The sequence below is a fragment of the Hippichthys cyanospilos genome, chromosome 15 (genome assembly GCF_059441005.1).
Source record: "Hippichthys cyanospilos isolate Australia breed blue-spotted pipefish chromosome 15, RoL_Hcya_1.0, whole genome shotgun sequence".
In the NCBI taxonomy this organism is placed as follows: domain Eukaryota; kingdom Metazoa; phylum Chordata; class Actinopteri; order Syngnathiformes; family Syngnathidae; genus Hippichthys; species Hippichthys cyanospilos.
Genome location: NC_142383.1, coordinates 1,965,001 through 1,990,000, shown reverse-complemented (window position 1 = coordinate 1,990,000; position 25,000 = coordinate 1,965,001). Strand labels below are relative to the sequence as shown.

Below are 25,000 nucleotides of genomic sequence, written 5' to 3'. Positions count from 1 at the left end.
GTTAGCATTGTTCCAGCCTGGAAAAGCAAATCCCCCTCATCTGCTGCCCCTTCTCAACATATGCCATTTTTTTTCCCCAGCTGTGTAGTTTTTTATTCAAAGATCAGGAGATGTCATTATATTTGTCAAATGTGGATATCTGAATCTCATTGAGACTCTTTTGTGATTAAATCATTCACTACCAAATTCGGACACAAGCGCACACAGGAGTTGGCAGGAGTGGTGAACAACTGTTAAACTTTTAATGGCAACAGGTGGCAGACAGGTTGACAGTGGCTGGCTCGAACATGGAGGCAGGGAACAGGCAGACAGTGCAGGCTGAAGTGTGGTCATGTTGGTGAAGCAGTTCTTCTCACCAGGGTAACATGCAAGAGGGTAGTCGGAGAGAGGCAGGGCCGAGGTATGGGGAGGCAAGACAGGACAATGGCCGAGCAAGTAGCCAGGAACATGCAGGGTCGAGACATGGGCAAGTTCGTGACACAGGTGGGCAAGTCAAGAGTAAATACATGAAGGTTTGGAACAGTATATGGGGCAAGACAAGCTGGCAAGAACTGTCAGGAAGAGTAAGGTTTATATACTGGTAAGTTAATTGTTTGCACCTGATGGTGATGACTGATTGATTGGAATGTGGTCAGACAGGTTGGTGAGTGAGAATTAGATGGCAAGACAGGCAGGCAAACACATATAGAGCATACATCCCTATGTCTTGGGTAGTGGAATGGGTCCTGATGTCAAAGTCAAATTTATTTGTATAGCCCCGAACCATTCTCAAAGTGCTTCACAGATGAAAAATGAAAAAAACAAATCACAAGGAACATCACAAATACACAAAGGCTTCCTAAACAAAGCTCCCATGCAAGGGAAATCTCAAAAACCCCATCAAGGGAAAATAAACATTCAGAAAGGACCACAAATGGGAGGAGCCCCTCTTCCAGGTGCAATAGGCTACAATAGATGCTGAGTGCTAAAACGACAAATTAATTATATACATTATTATATTAAGCAATACATGTCCAATGATAAGATGCCGTGTTGCCAGGTGATGCCATTGGGTAAGAATCTTCTCACAATCTGCCCCAGTGGATCAATCTCAACGGTGTGGGTGGCCCACCACAAAACCCATACCAGTCAGGCAGCAACTGCCGAAGGCAGCAAAAGCATTTGCAAGTTTGCAAGGCAGCATTCATTTTCTCCATCGCCATCTAGCCCCAACTTCAAGCAGGGAGAAGGGGGAAAAAAAGGAAAAAGAAGAAAGCTGCAGTAAAACAGAGACCTTAGCGAAATGCTTGAGAATAAAAATGGGTTTTTAGTCAGGATTTAAACTTTTAGATGGCTGCATGAACCTAAAAAGGTAGAGGATTCCAGAAAAGTGGCGGTCAAATAGAAAAAGCTCTGGATCCAGCGGATTTCATTTTGGCTCTCGGGGTAACAAACAAGCCAGGGTTTTGTGCCCAAAGACTTCAGGATGGACCACAGGGTCGTACTAAGTCGACAAGATAATAACAAGCTGTGTAATATCTTATGAGTAATTAACAAAAATTTTGAATCGTATTTCAGGTGTTCCCGAAACCACTGCATGTTGGTTAGTATTTGGGGTAGTATGATTGAACTTTCTCGTCCTCGTCAAGATTCTCGCTGCTGCAGTTTGTCATTACAGCAGACTTTTGATGCTAGATTTGGGAAGTTCAGAGAACAATGAGTTAAATGAGTTCAGTAGAAATCTTTAAATCCCGACTAAAAACACATTTATATTCAAAAGCATTGAGTTAATTGAGCCTGTCTGCAGCTTTCTTCTTTTTTCTTTTTTCCTGCCCCCCTCTTCCGGCTGGGAGAGGGGGCTAGCTAGATGGTGAGGGTTGAATTGACCGCCTCCATTGGGTCCTGCGCTGGTCGACCATCACGGGTTCGGAGTTCGGCCGTCTGCGGTCCACCTGGCTGGAATGTGGGATGGTTCCTGCCCAATGGCTTTGCCTGCTGTCAAGACATCACTGCACTATATAGCACAATATGTTTTCTGTAATTTATATTGTTTCTGTGTCTGGTACATGCAGCATCCACTTCAACCTGTGGGCCTGGAAGGGGGCTCCTCCCACCTGTGATCCCTTCTGGAGGTTTCTGATTTTCCCCAAATTGGGGTTTTTGAGTTTTTCCTTCCCCTTCTGGGAGCTTTGACAGGGGATGCTGTTGTGTACCTTATACTGAAAAGATGTCTCTGTACGACCTCTTTTCATTTGTGAAGCCCTTTGAGACTTCGGTGATTTAGGGCTATATAAATAAAATTTGATTGATTGATTGATCGATATCTGCACCAGTAGAATACAGAATAGGGTGAATCTTGGCAATAATGCAAAGGTGAAAAAACACAGTTCTTGTCATGTTCTTAAAGTAATACTGTGTTAGATTTACACAAATTTTCATTAAAAATGAATGAATTATTATTAATTTCACAACTTGCAAATAAATAAGTTTTTAATGACCAACAGTATGTTTTAAATATAATTGTAGGTCTAGTTATCATTACATTATATTACATGGGGGTGGCACTCCTCCAGAGATCGCCATGTCTGTTTTAGCTACGGGCAGCAGGAAAACTGAGCAGGCTTTGGTGCAAGGTTAGCAACTTCAGACATGCACATATTGACCATATGACCTATATCACATAACTCACATTTTGTCATTAATGAACAAGAAAAGATGAGGGGTCTGCGTATATACATGGGCCTAGCTGCAGCCCTGGGGTGAGCCAGCCAAAGTGAGCTCATTAGTGGCTCGTGCTTTGATGACGCAAAGCAGCTCGGAACTCCAAGAATTCATGTGAACAGCACGACATGATGATGTCCAACAACTTTTAACCATATGTGTGGACCGGTATTGTGCTTCTGAGTACATAGTCCATCATTTATAAGGGGATAGTTGAGGTGACAAGTGTCATCCAGCACCAATACGGGAGGACGATGCATCTATGATTGACATGTTGCCACTATCAATCCTGAGCAATTCGTGTTATAGACATGACAGTGTACAGTATATTGCACTTGTCACTATGGTAATAAACAAGCCACAAGTTGTGAAAAAGAAAAAAAAATTCTCACCCAGTTTCACCGCTTTTCTTCGATTTGCATATTCTCCAACAGCCATTCTATCGTAAAAGAAGCACATTTCTTTTTTGCTTTGGCTTGGTGAGTGGATGTGTCGCTGCTCGTTCATTTCACCAGGAAAAGGGGTTACCATTTACGTCTCTCAACTCCACACTTGTTAGCTAGCTAACCTGCATGGGGTGTATATCCAGGGAACATGTATGCAAGCACTGTCAAAGCATATGTTTGATAGTGTAAGTGAAATCATTGGCTAATCATCTATCATTGGCTAGACACTTGTCACTCACTGTCACAATGCAAAATGGTACAGAAAACAATATTATTGGTCTAATTAATAAGATAATATTAGATGAGAGGAGGTCTAATAATAAATATTATTTAATATGTTTATATTGCATTTTGTTTTATGCGCGATATAGATATTCTTGTGCGCTGAGGATGTACGAGCAGTGTGCAATTTCCCAAGCATGCAGCTTAGAGGGAACATTGCCAGAGAGTATGTGTAATTTTTCACATTAGCCTGTGGGAACTTTAGTGGCATTTTGGTAAATGCAGCAAGAAACACTAATCCTCCTGCTGTCTGTACCTAAATTTTACATTGTGACACTTTAACGCCCTCTACACACCAAGCCAATGTCAGGAGTCGGAACTCATTGTGTGCCATCAGCTTGGTGTGGCAAAATGGGTTTCGGTATGATTCAGCATGTTGAATCGGTTCTGGCCATCAGTGCAATCTTGACTCTGAGTGTCTGTTGAGCTCGTGAATCAGCACAAAAGACAAGAAATGAACCAAAAGTGACGAATGCTGAAAAAATTCTTTTGCTGTCTTTGCCATTTTTTTTTCAAATTGTCTTACTAATGGCTAAAAGACAGAAATATTTTCTCAGCCTCTACACAAAACAGGCACATCATCAGATGGTCCATTGTGCATGCGGGGAGATCCAGCGCAAGTGAAAATGAAAGCAGTCTGTCGGTTTGTCTATAAATAAAGCTATGGACATGTTGTCAGGCATCCCTCAATGCATTGTGAGAAATACGCCACGCAGTAGGAACATTGACCTATCGCTGCCGATGGCACGGAGGAGTACCACTTCAAACGGATTCGCAGAAGGTACATAGCAGTTGGTTTCACTGCAGTGTGTTCCAAGTGTTTTTTTCCGTACAGATCCGCTGGCATATTAGACCAACGCTGAAGGGGCCAATGATGGCCAATCATCTAAATGATGTGGTCTAGAGGGCCTGATACGTGAAAAGAGAAAGTTGGGTCGAATTTCACGCCAAGGAGTCCCTTTGGGCAATTGTACAGTATATTTGTCAAGCCTCAGAGTGGTATTCTTATACTATTAGTTCCATGATCAGCTGGGCCAATAATCAACATCTGCTTTTTAATTGGTTAGATAAGCAGAAAACTGGAAAGCCTCCATTGTTTAATCTCGAAAAGGCAGACCTCCAGGTTACAGCAATTACTTGGATTTGTTATTTATAAGGGCATCTATAGCTGGGTATCTTCAGCATTGCAATGAAAAACTAATACAGTGGGTTGCTGTGTTACAAGACTAATTAATTCCGCGGTTGGGCTCGTAAAACGAATTCACTGTATGGCGGGCAATTCAAACCTATGATAAATAGCTAATGCGTTTAGAACCCCAGGTAAAACCATCAAAATTGTACATACATATTAAAAATTGGTACCAAAATATTAAAGTAAGTGCTACGTATATATAACATACATGTATACAATCAGAAAACATCATAAACAAAAAATATATAAAGGATTTATTTACCCTAGAATGGCGATTGTTATGTTTTATTATTTTTAGGATTTTCAGTGAGAATAGTAAAATAGTCTGGAAAAACAAATTGTCCTTCCGGGTTTCTTTCATTTGAAGCTTCAAAAATACACGTTTACAGAACAGCTAAGTGGTCTCCAAAGAAGTGCGCAGAGATAAGTAAAAATGAAGATTCCTATACAATCACACAGGAGTGAACGGCTACAAGATAAAAAAAAAAAAAAAACAACTCAGAGTGGAAGAAATTAAAACATAAAGGGAGGCAAAACCATGAAGTACAATATGTCAGTGTTGTACTTAGCTTTCAAGGATGTCTAGTTGCACATAAAGTTCCCATGTATGTTAGGTGAAATTGCCTATGTAAAAACCAAAGCCAGATGGTCAATGAACAACAAAACATTATAATAATATAAGCTAAATACTAATTTTCCATTACAGCTCATATTCCCTAGTAAGGGTAGCGTACTTCTTATTTCTTGGTCATCTCCAGCTTCGTTTCCTTATAAATCATCTTCTTACTTCTCTCTTTAACATCACTAGCAATCTTGGGACCCATGGCTAACCCTTTCAAGTTTGAATTAAATAGTAAAATGGACTATAAATAGGGTTTTGTAACCAACTCACAATTGAAACAAAGCTTTACCATTCCACCATTTTGAAACGAGTGAGGCCGACCCATAGCAGACCAGCATCTCCGTGAGGAGACACCAACCAATAGCAGACCAGCATTGTAGTCACGCGTTACATGGAAGCAGTATGAGCGAAATTGTAAATAAGTGAAATTACCTGAAAACACCAGCAGATGGAGGCAAAACAACACAAATACAGCCAATCCCCTAGGGGCATGACTTGTTTTTGTTGCAAACCCGGGAAAATACAGTAAAGAGAGGACGAAAAAAGTCGTAAGCCAGGGACACTGTAACACCGGGATCCGCTGTATTTCATATAATATCACCTGTTCGCCACATCAAGCTGACGGCGCATGAGGAGGATCATGTAGATCAGTAGAAGACCAAGTACTGACCCCTGTGGGACACCACACGTAATCCTATAAAATTCACAGGTCGCAATGTCATGAGAAACATGATGCATCTGAGAGGTAAGGTCTGAACCAAGAATGTGCTGACTTGCTCTGCCTGCCTGATCACACATTTGCTTACCCCTGAACAGACAATCTGCCTTGACTTGGCTGAGTCTATCTGTCTCCTGCCTTCAAGTCTCCATATCCCATCCAGCCACTGTCACCAGTCTGCCTCCTCTTGCTGTTAAATAAACTAGTTACTCAGCACTCCTGTCTGCATCCTTGTGAACTTGGGTCCATTTCTCCATAAGTGACACTAACCATCATGCATGTTTTGAGGAATGTGGGAGGAAACCGGAGTACCTAGAGAAAACCCACGCCGGCACAGGGAAAACTCCAACACAAACTCCACACAGGAAGGCCGCCGCTAGAATCAAACCCACGCCCTATGCTCTGTGAGGCGAACATGTCAACCACTCTTACACCATGCTGCCCATAACAACAACAACAACAACAATAATAACAATAACAACAACAATAATAATAATAATAATAATAATAATAATAATAATAATAATAATAATAATAATAATAATAATAATAATAATAATAATAATAGGCGGCTTGGTGGCGCAGCGAATAGCACGTCCGCCTCACAGTTCAAAGGTCCTAGTTCAAATCCACCTGGCTCTGGCCTTCCTGTGTGGAGTTTGCATGTTTGTTCTCCCTGAGCCCACGTAGGTTCTCTCTGGGCACTCCGGCTTCCCCCTACTCCCCAAAAACATGCATGGCAGGTGAATTGGACATACTCAATTGTCCTTAGGTGTGATTGGGCGCGTGATTGGTTGTTCGTCTCTGTGTGCCCTACGATTGGCTGGCAACCAGTTCAGGGTGTCCCCCGCCTACTGCCCGAAGCTAGCTGAGATAGGCGCCAGCAAGCCTGCGACCCCTATAAACAGCTATAGAAAATGTATGTATGTATGGATGGATGGATGGATGGATGGATAAGAAGAAGAAGAAGAAAAAGAAGTAAAGTTTTGACAAAAATAATAGGGACCTTGCTGCTTGAGCTCTAATAACACAACATCAACAACAATAATAATTATATTAATTTGTCAAAAACATTAGAAACCTTGCAGCTAAAATTGCTACTTAAGTCCGAAAAATAACTTTCAGGATTATAATAATTTATACAACCTAATAAATCATCTACATCTATGATTCGGGCTGAATTAAACCCTTCACTGTAGCAGGAGCTCTGAAAAGAAAGGGTGGTGAGGAAGGAGTTAGCGCAGCGCCATATCATGACAGAGGCTGGCCAACTCTCTCTCGACTGCGGCCATCTTGCAGCCCATTCAGCATGACACACCATATGCTGTAGTACATGCCTGACATTATTAGTGGGTGTTTCTTTCATATGCCTTATACATATAATCAGAATTACATCATGAAAGCTGCTGTGGGTCTGGACTGGAAGACAAAATTGCCACTGGTTTACTTATTTTTGCCATTTGAACAAATCCCTTGGAACAATGAAAAGGTGAATGCATGAGGAAAATCGTTGCTTTATTTGTTCTCAATTTTAAGACTCATTTCATATTTTCACTGTACCCTCGTGATTTGACCTTTTCAACCAGAGATCTCATCACCATTGATTTACTGCCACGTTGGCTGGCTGTCTGCTTTGACAAAAGCTGGCAATTGTGCCCTTGTTTGATTGGCATTTTTTTTGTACAAAAGTAAAGGTGCACTGTAAGGAATTTCCTCCTAAGTTTGTCCTGTATTCCATGACAGTGAGGGATTGCCATGTCTCTGATAAGGGTTTTAGTCTGTTTGCCTTGTTCTGTGTGTTGAGTTGGTGTTGTTTTATGTCTCATTTGGAGATTAGTTTTTTTTGTTTGTCCTTTTGTGTCAGTGTGTTGTTTAGTTAATTGTGTCCATCTGTGATTGTCAACCCTTCACCTGTGATCGTCAACCCTTCCCCTGTGTCAACAAATCAGCTCTATGCACTTGTGTTTTGTCCAGGTCCAGTTCCCTGTTTCTTTTCAGTGTTTGTCACATCATTGTCATTACCCAGGGTATCAATATCAGTTGTTTTCATCCTTTGTCTTAGTTTTTTAGTAAAGACTTTTTGTTCTTGTTTTGCACGTCACCTTCATCTAATTAAATTCTCATTTTTGTGCACACTCTGTCTCCCTGCATTTTGGGTCCGCAACCTCACGCTCCACAAGACTCTGCAACACATCATGCGACTACATGATGCCCAATGGACAAACCAACAAAATATGTCTTAAATAGATAAATAACCACCTACTGTATTCTTTATGTCCTTATTTTCATTCATTCTTTCTTACTAACAAAGACAATAAGGAACAATAAATTTAAATGGTAGAGTTGCTGTTGGCGTCCAACCATGCTGGGGAAACACTTTGTCTTACCATACTCTCCGTCTCTTTTGGAAACGGGCAAATCTGTGGAGCTTCACTACTTTGCCACTTATTCAACCATTTGTTGCAGTATTCCTTTTTTCCAATGATTAAATGATGAAAGACTCATTGAAAGCAATAGAATTAAGCACGAACAAAAGCTTGCGAAGGGCTACAATATGGCTTCTTCCTAATCATGTGAACGCTTTCAGCCAATCAGCTCCCGTTACTGTGCGAAGCGGCAAGATCTTAAGTTGGCCGGACTCCCTTTACGGCGCCTAGTTGGGTTGTGGTTGCAGCAAAATAGATGCGGATGGTGCAGCGAGGATGCGCAGCAAGAGACCCGTCTAACATGACGGGGGGTTGGGGGTCAAACGTCTAAACAAAAAGGCGTGTTTTGCATTTTCGCTGACGCATGATTTGATATTTTGTAACTCCATCATATCAAAAAAATGGATGAACTCAGAGTGGGTCTCTCGACTTATGTGGTAAGATACGAAGCATTAGATATGCTGAATGATGTTGACATCCGGTCACGATTGATGTGCTTGGAAACCCGGTGTTACGCATTTACTCGTCTTGTAAAACTTTACAGTTAAACGTTTGACTCTCATTATCATTACAGTTTGACAGCATTAAACCCATGCATGCTCGCACATTAGGCTATTTTTTACATGCAGCTTTTAGTCCATATGTATTCGACGTTTCAAGCTTGCAAACTGCCTCGTTTGTGGGTGAATGTTGTATGCTCGCGGGGTGCTGTTGCCGCTTTGTTACTATTTGGTGTTCACGTAGGTTTTTACGTTCCATCCTTTCACGTATGATGACATCAGCCTTTTCCGAATTCTCGCTAGGAGTAGTGTGGCTCTGCTCCGGATATGCATGAAGTGACTATTTAATATCTGCTGTCTTTATTAAGTCAGACGCTACAGATAGCATATATTAATTTTAATATGTCAAAAATGGTCATCAAGTAGATTATTTATTTATTTTATTGAGCGCGATGGATCTGTCAACAAATCTGTTGGAATAACGTGTCAATTTGGGCCGCAATGCACCAAGCAACAGATGCAATAGATGCAATTCCATGATTGTACCTATTTTCCCCAAAACGATGCCAACCTTTTGTTAGAAAGATTACATTTGAGAAATGCACTTTAAATATGCAACCAGTATCATCCACTTATCCATCCATTTTCTTAGCCACCTATTCTCACTAGGGTCATACTACCTGGTGCCTTTTTTCAGTTGTCTTCAGGCAGTAGGCAGGATATACCCTGATCTGGTTGTCATCCAATCGCAGGGCAGCCATTCACACTCACAAAACACTCCTAAGGGCAATTTAGAGTGTCTTTTTACCTATCATGCATGTTTTTGGGAATGTGGGAGGAAACCTGACGACCTGGAGAAAACCTACACAGGCACGAGGGGATCATGCAAACTCCACCCATGAAACCTGGAACAGGAATCAAAACCACTGAGCAACCCTAGTGCAACTAGTATTATTTGCAGCCATTGGATCTTTCACATTTAATTTTAGCTTTGGTTGCGGGCCCAGTTGAATGAGAAAATTAATAAAAGATTCATTACCAAATATAAAAATACATAAATCCCCTCATAGCCAAATTAAAAATAATCAATGGGTTCAACAATAAGCACATCTAAAAAAATCAACTTAGGTCCATATTAAAGACATTTTTGCTTATATTTTTAATTCAATATTGATAAATGCACTTGTTTTGTTTGTGCTATGCAATAGTTAAATGGTAACAAAGAACTATGGTTTCAATATTAGTCAGAAATGAGAAAAATAAGTTTAACATAATTCAGAACTCTACAAACCTATCCATATACAGTGGACCCCCGGTTTACGACGTCCCTGCCTTGTGTTTTTTTCACCTTACTACGTGGACCACAACTTTTTTTTGGTCCCCTCTTTACGCCATTTCTTTTGGCTTACGAGACATCCAACATGGCGGTCAGTGTGCATGCGTGACCGCCATGTTGGACGTGTCCGGGCTCATACGTCTATACACGCATCACGGCTTACGTCACTACAATGCTAGTCTGCTATTGGTCGGCGTCATGTTCACAATGGCCGCATGCTAAAGACTGGATGTCATCTTGAGTACTTAAAACAACATAATAATATCTATTGTGCATTTTACTGCTTAATTCAAACTTGAAAGGGTTAGCCATGGGTCCCAAGGTTGCTAGTGATGTTAAAGAGAGAAGTAAGAAGATGATTTTTACGGAAACGAAGCTGGAGATAATCAAGAAATATGAAGAAGGCTAAGTTAGCCTAGCCTAGCCTAGCCTAACTTAGTGAGGTTACCCTCACTAGGGAATATGGCCATAACAAGCTCGTCACTCACTCAAAGGTAAATACCGTATTTTCCGACTATAAGCCGCACCAGTATATAAGCCGCAGCAGCAAAAAGTGACCAAAAAAAAAAAAAAATCTTTTGCCATGGATAAGCCGCACTGGACTATAAGCCGCAGGCCATAACATCACATATTTATGCAAAAAGATGGTATATGAAAGTTTAATTGTTTTTTTTTAAATATATATTTTTTAAAAACGTCTACCAACTGCAACATCCTCTCTTTAACAGCATTCTGTCTCCCATTGTTTAATTGATAGATGAATTTAGTGAACATTGCACACACTGCGCCTAAATAATATATACAATCATAATATTATAAATACAATCATATATACTGTATACTGTATATCAGACACGAACTTTTATACAAGATCTTTATGCCGTCCTCACTCAGAAGTGTCGGATTTTTCGCCAGCTAGACGGCTGGATATCGACGTTTCAAACAACCAGACTGTCTTTCCTTTTGCTCTGCTTTATTTGAACAATGGCCATTGACCATTACCCTCTTATTTCCAATGTCTCTAATGATAAACAAAACAGATGAACAGTGTCATAATTTTGACAATTGTGTACTAACGGACAATTCTCGTCCAAGGCAAAACAAAATAAGATCATTATTCCTTGAACATTAACCTGTCGTTTTTGCATACTTCCACATTGGATAACTCACGTCTACTGAGAAAAACAACTTTTCAAAGTAACCAGAAGGGGAAGCTCTAAGTCTCTGTACAAATCTCAAACAACAAAGGTGGTACTGCACTTCTGAAGAGCAGAATCATCTTAATAATCTAATAATTCAATGTAGACATTTTTTAAAAATATTTTTAATAATATATTTTAAAACTCTTTTTGAGCACAGCCAATGATTCACATCTTTGCAGTTCTATTTAGTAGATGTTCCATAAACCGACTACTTGCTTGACCGTTACAAAAAAAAAAAAAAAAAAAAAAAAAAAAAAAAAAAAAGCAGATAAGCCGCACTGGACTATAAGCCGCAGGGCTCAAATCATGAGGAAAAAGTCGCGGTTTATAGTCTGAAAAATACGGTAAATCCTTTCTATATTTTGTATTTATGATGTTATTCAATTGTATACATGTATATTATATATACATATAACTTACTATACTATTTTGACACTTACTATACTATTTTGACACCAAATTCTAATATGTATATTACATTTACGTTTTTACCTGGAGTTGTACATGCATTAGCTATTTAACATAGGTTTGGATTTCCCGCCATATGGCGAATTTGCAGAACAAATTTATCCGCGTAATGGATTAATCTCGTAAACCAGGGGGCCACTGTAATGGTATATGTTATAAATTCACTGTTTGTATTTGATGTTTCTTATGATTTACTAAAATATCACATTTTGTTTTAACATGAGCTCAATTTGCCTATGTTTTCCAAAAGACCGGTTTGCTCAGCCTCATCATGTGGACAAAGGTCAAAATATTTAGAAAAATACCAGTGTCTTTGTGATTACTGTTAAAATTATTCCGTTGTAGAAAATGGACACCCAGAAGAAAAATAACAACTACTGTATATTCAAGTAATTGCCATAACAACAGAGCACCATGTGAACTTGTTCTTGATCAGTTAGAGTTGAACATAGAATGCACAGCACCCAATAAAATACAGTATAAGCATTTAAAGTGTTAGTCAACCCAGACTTTTCTTTCCAGTAATATGTTCATGCATCCCCATTATAATTAATATTGCATTTGTGGAATATAAATTAAGCAGCAAAATTCTCAAATTTTTATCCACACCAGGGAGTAGACATTTTTCACAGTTGCTCAGGTCTCAGGTAATGTTGTGAATGTCACATGACTAAACTGAAAAAAAACAAACACGTGAGCCATGACATGTTCATACCAACCAGTCCAGTCATACCAATACCACCCCAGCAACCAGAGAACAAATATCCACCGCTTGATATAAATGGAAATGACTGAATTTTGCTGTTTAAATCACATTCCAAAAACACAATATCAATCACCGTGATTAAACTACATGGATTGCATAGAACATATTTGTGAAAAACATTTTTCCCTTTATTATCAAAAAAGATAAGTCTTTCATATTAATGTGATCCAGTTTTGCTAAGCCAATGGTATGAAGCAGCTGTGCACCACTTTGTTTATCCCCTCAGAAAAAAATCTCAATGCAGCATAATGACAGAGCTCTTAAAATGCTCACTGACCTGAAGTACAGTATATCTCTACTGAAGGAGTGACATCAGTGACGTGGAAAGTCGCTTTTATATACAGTACTGTATTGTTCTGACCTATTGACCAGTTTACTACAAACCTCCATTTTTATCTTTCATAAAGAAAGACTGAGAAGGAGAACTGACTTTTGAAATGTTGGTCAACTTATGCTGCTTTTCTTTCAACATTATCTTACACAAAATTGTTTGAACAAAGAATAAGTCAAGACCATGCAAATCAGTAAAAATTGCTTTAAAAGTAAAATTACATTTTAGTCAAAAAGGAGATTGACAGGCGGATTGGTGTTGCATCTGCTGTGCTGTGGGCGTTTTACCGGTTTGTTGGGGTAAAGAAAGACCTAAGCTGGATGGTGAAGCTCTCGTTGATCTTAGTGAGGTTAGTTAGTCGGGTTAGTGAGCTGCTGCTCCTCCATGTTGTGAGGAGCCATTTGAGGTGGTTTGGGCATCTGGTTAGGATGTCTCCGGATGCTACCCTGGTGAGGTCATCTGGGCGTGTCCCACCAGGAGGAGGCCCCGGGGTCAACCCAGGACACGCTGAAGAGACAATCTCTCTCAGTTGGCCTGGGAACACCTGGGGATCCTCCCAGAGAATCTAAATGAAAAGGCAGGAGAGAGGGAATTCTGGGACTCCCTCTTCTAGCTGCTTCCCCCGTGACCCGGCCCTGGAATAAAGGGGTAGAAAATGGATGGATGGATGGATGGATGGATGGATGGATGGATGGGTGGATGGAAAAGAATGGTAAAGTACCGCCAGATAAGACAAAAGATGGATTGTAAACTGAAAAAAAATTATGGCATACACCGTAGGAGCTGTATGGATTTTTCATACTATTCAGTATGAAGAAAGATCTCAGCAGCAGCCAAAAAAACAAAAGTGCAGAGCCACCAAAGATATAAGTTCTCTATCTTTAATTGTTGATTCTATATATGTACTGTATCGAAAAAGACTTGCTCCATTATCCCCATGCTATTAATTGCAAATAAGCCCAACAAAAATGCAATAAACCACTCTTCAGCCCCTCTTATCAAGTCGTTATGAGAATGTATTCACTCTTATTCCTAAACGTGCTGGTATGTTCAATCTGTGTTAAAGGTGTGTTGATGCTTCTCTGATTTCTAAACATGCAGGCATGTTCAGTGTTTTGAAGACATGATGTTCCCATGACAAAAGTTTTAAATTAAAACAAAATTTTAAAAGACTTCAATGTATCATCTACCTGCATAAATATCTGATGTTAAAGCATACGGCTTATAGTCCAGTGCGGCCTATATATGAAAAAAAATGTTTGTATGGTTTATATTTCAGAGCTGCTTATAAACTCAAAAATACGGTACATAAAATCCAGCGCTTTTCAGTAACATGTAGGATTGACGTCCATCGTTCAATTCATCAGCATTGCTGTCAATAAGAAATAAATGACTTATCAATCACAATTGCCAGTCTAAAATCAACATTACTCCAATTTCATATTCATCAACATTAGGTCCCATCAATACTGCAGTTGATTCACTGTTTGTCCACCTAACCAACATTGACTCAATGATCTCTTATGTAGATAATTTTAAGTTTGCTTCTCTTTTTAACATGTTCAATGGCAACTAGTCTTTGTTCATAAATTTTTCTGTGATAGATACATTACAAATCGATGTTTCTGCAAATCAGTCATGAATTCTGGTAAAGATTTGCAATGTTTCATATATATATTTTTCTCTCCTAGGCAACACCAACAACCATTGACCTTAATGGCATAAACTAAAGCAGTTCTTTTAAGATGAGACAAACAGGATCACCTGACCTATTGATATCAAGTGTGCATGAAGACATAAACATTGCCCCCATTTCTTCACTCTCCGAATTACTGCAAATCTCCAAAGAATGTGATTCTTTAAATTACAACACACTGGAAGACAGCAAGAACAAGAACAATAAGCACCACTGTCATATATTTAAATACAAAACATTGGAGTCTCCAAAACATCTTAAAGACTCAATGCATTCCCCACACAAGAAGAAGACTGACAGGCATGGAGCTCACCCAGATATTGTTTGGAATGCCCTGGGTCACCATCAGCGGTACCGCTTTTCTGCTCCAGACATTTTCAACTACAGGTTAACATCTCAGCCAATAGATGCAAGTAAGAATAGTGAAGCTGCCATCCCTGAGCAAAAAAGAAGACCTCGGTCCAAAAGTGCTCCCCGAGTCCAAACTAATCTCAACCCTGTATCATTTCAGTCCCCATCCTCAGGGAGGGACGAAAGGGAGTCCCGCGGTACTGCTGGAGTATCTCACTGGAGACGTGATATATCCCCACTTAAGCAGTCCTCCTATGCCGCAAATAGAGATCATTTACATGAGGCACATCCTGTTGGACTTCAACCTCAAATAACTGGTACCAACAGATATTCATCCCATTATTTTGCTAATAGTTTTGTGGACGCATTGCTGGATAAACAAGCAGCCAGCCCTCATGTCAGATGTCGGGTGGACATTAAACCAAATGACTCAGCATTCTATCACACCGGAATGAAACAGCCTACTCCTCAAATGGACAGTCCCAGGCAAAGACACCACAATTGGGGAAGTCGAAGCCTCACCGTGCCCCGCCATTTCTCTTATTCAAGATCACCAACGCCTATGGATTCATTGGGTAGAGAGAGCCGGCAAGCTTCTCAAAATTCCTACAGTCTGCCAAATAAGTGTAAACATCAAATGGAAGTTCCTTTTGAAGGGATTTCTTCATCTGGATATGAAATGGAAACTAGAACTCACTCCAGCCCTATCATGCCAAATCCAATGTATTATGAAGAGGATCCTGGTCGATATGTTACTGCTGCTGCTCCTCAGTCAAGTTCTTATTTTCATGATCAACGTATTACAGGACAAAGCCCAAAAGTGCAATATGTACAAAATCAAAGATGTCGAATGGTGCACGCTATGGGTACAAGGCCTTACTTCAACGAAGCGGAGCAATATCCATACACTTTACAGGCAGGGTATCCAAAATCTTTGACGGAAAATGAGCCTCAGCCATATATAATTCAACCACAACCATCACGAAATTTTTATGGCGATGATCCAAGAACATATCAAATTCAGACGGCTCCTCCAAGGTTTTACTATTCTCGTGATATACATGCCTTGCAACCACAGCACCATATCCCAGCAAGAGCCCATTACACAGACAGCCAAAAAAATGTGAGCATCATTCAAGCACACAACAATGACTGGTACAGTTCATATGCTTCAGGATATTCTTCTAATCCAGTAACTTATGTGTCCCAAGTCGCTCCAACCAGAGTCCAGCAACAGCCTGTTTATATACCTTGGTATTGTAACCCTTCTGCAGAACCTCAAAAAATTGGCACAGATTCAAAATCCTACTCAAGATCACTGGATGATATTCTCAACTCAAATACAGAGAGAGAACAGCCCCCAGCTGTTCAGCGGCATCAGAGCTATAATGATCTTGATCCAAGAAAACCTGTAGGAGCCACAGATGACAAACCACAGCCAGTGGTAGTAAATCTCTCCACTTCACCAAGACGTTACGCAGCTTTATCCATGTCTGATAACTCCTTGATTGACCATAGCCCTCCACCGACATCAAAGAACACAAGTAGCAAACAGTGGCTAGTGACCCCTGAAATTACAATTACTGATAATGACTTTCGAACTGGGAATCTCAGGAAAGCGGAAGGAAAGTCTGCTAGTTGGGATATTCTGGACTCAAGAGGCACTGAAGTTCAGCATGACATTGAAACCTCTGCTAAAGAAAAGCCACATGACAACTCTCTTCAGCAAAGCCTTGAACAACTTGATGAGCTGCTGGCTGATCTTGTGACTGATTACGTACCGCCTAGTCGAAGGGCAAGTGAGGACATACTAGATCAATTAAAGAAACTAATTGATGAGGAAGAAGCGGTATCTCTGTCAAGAAGGAGCTCAGAGGCTGTTGCAGAAGAGCCTCCTCCTCTTGATAAACAACCAACATCGATAAGATTAACTCCTGAATCATTTCAAGAAATGGATAGGGTTAGTGATGCAATGAAAGGTGCAGATGAGTGCTCCCCAGATCAAAGCCCAGATGAGGATGATACAATGATGTGTTCAAACAACAAATGCCGGAGAACGGAAACTCTGTTCAATGCTTGTCTTTACTTCAAATCCTGCCACAGCTGCTACACCTATTACTGCTCTCGCAACTGCCGAAGAGAAGACTGGGACATTCATAAAGGGAGTTGTGTTTATGGGAGAATTGGCAGCTCATGTCGACATATCATCAAGCATTGTCGTGAGACAATTGAAATCCACAAAGCCTTCTCTCGTCTTGCCAAAGTTGGTTATCTTTCTCGCGGTCGGGGCATACTCTTCCTTGGTTTTCCAAACACTGTGTCTTCCAGTAACTTTTTGCAGTTAGGCCTGGATAGTCTGCCTATGTCACCAACATACTTGTCGTTAAGAGAGCTTGAAGGTTTTAAAGACAACCTTGGTGAGTACTGTAAAGAGTTACAGGAAGCTGGGAAAGAATATGACCCAAATGAATGTTTCATTTTGAATGTATCTATTGCTGTTGGCGAGCAGCTGCCTGATGGTCCTTCACCAAGGAACCAAGCTCCAGCTGTCAGAAAATATGCAAAGGTTGCTCTGGCTTCTTTTAGCCCTGACAGAAAGATGCACAAGAAACAAGGTGAGATGGAAACCCTGATCCTAACTCCACCACCTGGAACAGCAGATATTGACAAAGTGGGAGAAGAAGGCAGGAAGGCCAGAGAAATCTGTTTTATCAACATACAACGTGAATTAAGGATTCGAGGAGTATTCTTACGTCATGAATACCCACAGGTGTATCAGCAGCTCTGCGGGTTTGTGGAAAATAACTTAAGATTCACCCCCACCACTATTTATCCGATTGATAAGAGGACAGGGAAACAGTTTATGTGCATGATTATGGCTGCCTCTGAGCCAAGGACATTGGACTGGGTTGGGACTCCGCATCTCCTTGACGACATCATTTAAATGCATGCATGTGTTTGGAGCACACTGTTCTTTTATTCAGTCTCATTTATTTTGACACTTTTTTTTAAACAGAATATTGCACTGTATGTTATTTTTAACACACAGAACATATTTTTTCCAAAGTAATTTATCTACTGGCTGCTTACTGTTACATATAGTACTTGTTTCCTTCTCAAGGCATGATCCATCATCTAGTCAAATTATAGAGAAAATTTTATTTATTGTGTTTTTGACTTGAAGTGAAATTCTATGCAAAGCTGATATCTGAGATAATTACATTTTATAGACACCCACAATTTCATCACAATTTTCATACATTTGAGTGCAGTGTAAGTAAGAGAATGATCAATTCCAAAGAGATAATAAAATGAGAGGCTTAAGCTGATCTTGAAGGACCTCATAAAAGATTGATTATTTAATAGATGAACAGAGATATGATATCTATGTATGTACCCAAATATATTATTATTATTGTTATCAACCCATTTTAGATCCTGCTTGTCTTCATTAGTGTCAGGGTTCAGTGAAACCCTATGTCAGCAGACATTGGGCACATCTTGTAATGATTACCGACCAATCATAGGGGACAGATTAAAAAACAACAACAACAAAAAAAACAATTGACAACAACAATTATAAACAGACACATATTGACAATTTATAGTCTTTAATTAACCTTCCATCCATGCTTTTGAACTGTAGGAGGAAGCCTGAGCCAAAATAGTAATTCCTCGTTTTTCACGTTTAACGGACTGAAACCCTCCACGATAATAGAAAAAAATGCAAAGTAGCCTCACCACTCCACCCCCCTGATGTTTACCTTAATTTTTTTAAATGTTTACTTTACAAATATTTATTCAGTCCATATATTTACTTAATTCTTAAAAGATTAAACCTTATACAGTAACTGTACTGTTGTCTCTTCCTGTTCCGATCCCTTTGGTTGTCTTCTCATGGAGAGCTGCAGTTATATTAGTGGTGCTCGGACTTTTAATTAGAGTGAAACCTGTAGCTGACCAAACATGATAACAATCGAGTTGTCACCTGAAATTCCAATTTAATACAATAGTGGCACCCGGATGTTTAATTAGACTGAAACCTGTAGATGTCCAAACATGATAAAAATCAGAGTTGTCACTTGAAATTCCAATTTATTACAAACAAAATCTAGGTAAGACATTTACAACAGTTCGGTGCAGCACTGCTCTTTCGTGCTCTTCCTTCCCGTCTACCTAACAGTGTATGAGTTTCATGAGGGAGTCAAGCACTCCTGCAAGACACGTGATTGGCGCTCAGTGCAACCATTGACCAATGAAGGCAGAAGTTGTATTCTACTCCCTCCCCAACTCCCAATGTCATGAGTTAACGATAAATGCACTTGCCTTGGGCACTCCTCCAATGTAGAACTACTGTAATACACATACTATTTACCTAAATCTTAAATTATTAGACCTTATATAGTAACTGCACTCCTACAAGACATGTGATTGGCTTCCAGCGCGACCATCGACCAATGAGGGCAGGAGTCCCCAACTTCTTAGGAAGAGCAGGAAAGCGCAGCGCTGTACCAGAGCCTTGTAAATCTCTTACCTACTTTTCTTTTGTAATTAATAAGAATTTCAAGCCTAAACTCATTTTTTATCATATATGGTCAGCTACAGGCTTCACTCTAATTAAACCTTTGGGCGCCATTAATATAACCGTGGCTCTTTGTGAAACTAAAGCCAAAGGGATGGGAAGGGATAACAGTACAGTTATGGTATAAGGTTGAATAATTTAAGTTTTAAGTAAATATGTGTACTGCAGTAGTTCAGCGTCCGAGGAGTGCCCGTGGCAAGTGCATTTATAGTTCATGTCTGTCTGGCATGCAGGAAACCTTCGCCTCTCCGTAATACAGCTTTTTTTTAATTAAATTATAAATAATTATTATTAATATTTTAAATTACAAAAAATAGGAACGATAGGAGAGGCACTGAGTAGTGAGGGATCACGGCAGACATGCTACTAAACACACTTATTCAATTCCCTGCAGCACTGCCATTATATTGCTATGTTATTGTGTACTTGTATTCATTTAAAATAAAAAAATCAAAATAATTGGTTCAGGCGTTATTGGTTCAGTTCACAATTAGCGACAATGGGAATAAATGTATATTTCAGTTGGAATGTGCATGCAATGTTAGTTGACTTGCCACCAGTCTTGGTTGTAGTCAGCCTTCCACTCAAGTCACATTTAAATATATGTTCCATAACCTGTTTGTTGCTTATAAAATATTGTCCCGTTCTGTAAAGGATTTGTTTTACTGATCTAATAATAGACGTGACATCTACATTTGCAATGTATCTTGCATTGACACTTTAACTGTGAACTTACCTACTTCATATACAGTACAAGACGTAATAATTGCAACGTCCTCACATGACAGTATGAAAACGTAGAAGGAATAGTTGTCATTAGGGCAAGGTGACAGATATGTGCCATAATAGATATTCTGCATATTACATGAAATTTTCTATGTTTGTGGTATTGTGGGGACTACCTGTTTATTTTTGTGATTGTCATTGATTTTACATTATAAACCGTGACACTGCTCCTCTGTTGTATGATTTTATGATTAAATCACCATATTTAAATGGTGCCATCCTATTATATGCACTCTCCTCAACAAAAGGTTAGAAATCTTTTGTCTTTAGGGTGCCATTTTAGGATGAATCTAAAATGCTCAGTTGAACCTTTGTTTTTTGTTTTTTTTGCTCTAAACCTTTGGCTTACTCATGTCCGTTTGTTCAGTGTTAAACTTTAAGAGGCAGGATTTATTTGAGCTAGCGATCTTACTTCTGAGTTAGAATTATAGCTACCAAAATTATTCCATAAGAAATTGAATCTCCATTGTGCCAAAGGTGATACATAATCATTAGCATGCCTTCAGTTAACCCTGCAAATTTTAAAATACCACAATACGGGGCCTTTAAATTGGTTTGTTTTCCAATTATTATTGTAAATATAAAGAATATACTCGACTTGTAACATTTAAATAAAGTAATTTTTTATATGATTGATAGTGCCACCTGCCATGCATGTTTTTGGAGTGTGGGCAAGAACCCACGCGGGTTTGGGGAGAACATGCAAACTCCACACAGGATGGCAGGAGGCAACTGGGATTGAACTCAGGTCCCTTAAATGTGAGGCGAATGTATTAACCACTCTTCCAATGAGCTGCCACTTTCAAATTTAATGTTTTTAATTTATTCCAACATCTTAAATAATTAGCATATTTTCCGCACTATAAGGCACACCTAAAAGCCCTAATTTTTTTTAAAAAGCTGATGGTGCGCCTTATAATCAGGTGCGCCTCATATATGGATCAATATTGAGATTGGGATTCGTAGGTGGGGAATGAACTGATAAAGTAAGCTTCACCTGTTTCTTTTATGTGTTTACAGTTGAACAAGGTTGGTGTTAGGTTCACTGAGCTAATACTCGCCAAACCCAATAACTAAAACAAGAAAGAGAGAAGGCACGTATCTGCTCATGCATGAGGAGAACGAGACAGGACCACAAAAGGCTGCAGTACTGCCACGCTCTGTGGCACTTCCCCGTTCCCCCTAGTTTTATTATCTTAGTGATCCCTAGGTTACATGAAGGTTCCGGCCCTAAATGCATGGGGGAGCAATATGTGCAGCCGGAACCCAGAATCTTGTAATACACGTTTGTCAAAGCTGAGTGCGCGCCTGTGTGTGAGTGGCACAATGCAGTATGCAGCAACATGTTCCAGTAAGTCGAACGCTCAGGTCCACAACACTTCCTCAAATCAACTTCTTTCGGGGGGAGCCTTCAGGTGACCCTGGGCCCTGGATGCTGTTTGACAGGGCCCTGAAAAGACTTCAACAACCATTATCGCTAACATGACCCGAAACACACCTGACATGTGTGGGACATGTTGCTACCCTAATATCTAATAAAAAGGTGTCAAATGTTTAATCACTATGTGAATCAACAACAATAATAAATCATCTCAACAATTAAGAACATCTGATCAATATAATTGCTAACACATGATTGATTGGTATACGTGCTTTACTCAACTGAGTACTTCTGATTGCTGTATTAATGACTTCATTTAACATGTCATAATTGATTGGCACACCATTGATTAATTACTGATTTATTACGCATTAAAAATAAAAGCTTTATTAATTTTCTCCAACAGTTGGTCATATTGACATTGAGTTATTATGCTATTGAGAGTTTAGTTATAATTTTAGTTATTATTGTTATTACTTTGAGTATTACATTATCATGATTGAAAAAGTTTTAAAATATGTCGCTAATTGAGGGTGCGCCTTATAATCCGGTGCGCCTTATAGTGCGTAAAAATGGTACTACGCTCATCCAGAATATGCAGCAACAAACAAGAAATTGTTTAGTAATTGTAAAAATGTTGTCAAAACCAAGAGGTTTTAGATTCTTCAAAGTAGATGAAATTTTGTCCAGGATGACAGATTCTGGCATTTTTGTCAGTTATGATGTGGATATTGCGTTCTGACATGTTAATAACGCAGATCAAAGCTGTGCATTTTCACTATCTTGTCCGTTTCAAGATTAAGACCTTATCTTGACCCAGTGTACTGATGAGTTAGTTACAGTCTGTATTTGAGAGACAGAAAAGAACTCACAATGGTAACATGGCTGGAGAGACAAAAGAAGAGGGTGAAGAAGGCCGCCGGTAAAGAAAAAAATTAAACGATCTACCCATTTCAACAATGAGTGGATAAAGCAGTCCTTCTAAAATATTGTTTGTGTGTGTGTGTGTGTGTGTGTGTGTGTGTGTGTGTGTGTGTGTGTGTGTGTAGGGGGGGGAAGGGCACAGAGGGCGAGGATGACCACAGGGATAAAGCTTTGTTTGTTTGTTTGTTTTTTGCCATGTGAAGTGTAATTGCGATAAAATAAGGGTTAGCATTACTTTTATTTTTTATTTCAGGTACTTTGATGCCCTTGGTTGTTTTTTCTGTTTTAGATTAATCTTTAACCTGTATAAACACTTTAAAAATGTAGTCAACATTGAAAGTTTTTTTTTAATTGTTTTTTTTCTGATCGGGGTCCACTCCAACACTACACCGAAATCCTGCCGTAGCCACACAAATCAAGAGGAGAGCATGTGTTTAAAGTATGTGATTCAAGGCTGACTTTCTGTTGTTGGAATTTTATTTCTAAATCAACATAAACTCAAGTTAGTAATCTGACTCCAATTTGTGACCTTACCCAACTGCCACTCATCCAACAATTTGCGCACTCGTTCTGCAATAGAAAGGTATCAGGAAGCCGGCATTTTCACACACGAGTGGATTTATTCCTAACACGCAGATCCTGGGTCTCGGGTCCCTCTCAATACAGCCCTGTACGCCTCTGTTGCCACCAGCAGACGTACTCTCCATCCGAGTTGCCCAGCAATGAGTTATACTACACAATATGCAAATGGCACATCAACAAAGGCATCCTGGCATTATTTTATTGGCTAAGTGTATACTGCAGTTAACTTTAGCTTGCTCTCATTGGTCTTTCTTCCCCTGCAGAATCGCTTGCTTACTCCTCCTGGTTGTAGTTTTCCTCAAAGTTGTTTTTCACCAGGTGCCAAGGTCATCTCGTCCCCGCGACTAGCACCGTTTGCTCTGAAACATTCCATTCTTCCACTCCCTTGCACCCCATATTGTTTTGTTCACTTTACAGTCTCACACTCTCATACACAGAATGTAGCAACATCTAATGAACTACTTTAAGCTCAAACTCTTATATTCCTTTACTATGTTCAGCAGACTTAATGGTGCCAACCGCGGCGCTGACATGCCTCAGCAAGACTACTTCTGCGCGACACATGCCTTTTCTTTTCCAAGGTCTTGAAGCCTCCCCTGAGCAGTAGGAGGAGGACCAAATGTGCCATGATGTGACACTAGACAGGTGTGTAATATTTTCAACACTTCTCGGTTGGTGGCGGACAGACAAAATCGTTTGCCAAATCGCCAAATTTGACATTGTGAACCTCTTAAACTTTGGATGCAAGAATGACAGCAGCATGAGGTGCTAGAGCTGCCTCCTGGTGGCAGGGGTTGTACCCTGCACCTCACAGCGGTGGCCAATTTACAATCAAGGCCCCGCTATAAAACACAGTCATACTCTTGCCCCTTCACTGATGCATTTACATAGAAGTCTACTTACTTCCGGGGTACCTCCCATTGGCATCTCTCGAGTTATTTAAAGTTGTTGTTAAAGTAAGGCCCTGAGGGGCACAACGCAGCAAACTTTGCTTTAAGCCAGTTTGATCGGCAACACAGCCGAATGAGCGGCTGTGTTCCTGTCTTCCCCATTGACCGGACATTGAATGTTGTAGCCGCTGCAGCTTTGTTTAGCTGGTTTTACGGGACCTTCACGTCCGAGCGGCATTCACCTGATCCAGCCGGAGGTGCTCCACGTCTCAGCCGACCGCCTCCGTGGATTCCCGGGCGGGAGCCAGCGCCCTCTCTCCAGTTCGGACTGTGATTTGTTTTACTGGACTTTTAACATCCATTTTGGGTTAATTTTAGTATTTTAGCCATTCTTGTTGGTTCGCGAAACTATTTATGTACTCACTTTTAAATTGGCTTTTACAGGGCTGGAACCTCACCTCCGGAGTCACTGGATGAGGGCTTCCAATTTCAGTGTTGGTGATTTCATTTTTTGTTGTGTTCACCAGTGTGCGTGTGCGTGTGGTGGTGTGCGTGTGTTTCACTAGGTGGTGGTTTCAATTGATTGGAAGTGCCTCGCCTCTCCAGTGTACCGGACAAGGACGTTCCAGCCTTATTTAAGCACTTCCACTATTTTTAATTATTGTTTTAAGAAAGCACAATAAAAATATTGGAACCACACCTCTGCCTCGGACTCGTTGCCACACTAAGAATATATTAGGAATGAGTATTAAATGCGATCGGACGGCCAACTGCGGTTGAGATATTCTCCTAGTCGGTTGTTGGTTTGAGAAGGGAGCC

The 25,000-nt window shown here is 40.0% G+C and overlaps 1 protein-coding gene across 2 annotated transcripts; it reads left to right on the top strand.

The window, feature by feature from the left end:
- Positions 1-8,659: 8,659 nt before the first annotated feature.
- On the top strand, positions 8,660-24,880 carry ajm1 (apical junction component 1 homolog). Of its 2 annotated transcripts, XR_015868034.1 has the most exons (3): positions 8,660-8,823; positions 14,681-23,936; positions 24,367-24,880. XR_015868034.1 is itself a non-coding variant. In XM_088435684.1 (2 exons), the coding sequence occupies exon 2, from the start codon at positions 14,735-14,737 to the stop codon at positions 17,978-17,980; it is 3,246 nt and encodes a 1,081-aa protein (XP_088291810.1). In that variant the 5' UTR covers positions 8,660-8,823; positions 14,681-14,734; the 3' UTR covers positions 17,981-24,880. The 2 variants fall into 2 exon arrangements, 1 of the variants encoding a protein (XP_088291810.1); XM_088435684.1 differs by having other exon boundaries at positions 14,681-24,880.
- The last annotated feature ends 120 nt before the right edge of the window (positions 24,881-25,000 follow it).

Coding starts and splice junctions, on each gene's coding strand:
- ajm1 (XM_088435684.1), top strand. CDS start 14,735: ATGAGACAAACAGGATCACCTGACCTATTGATATCAAGTGTGCATGAA.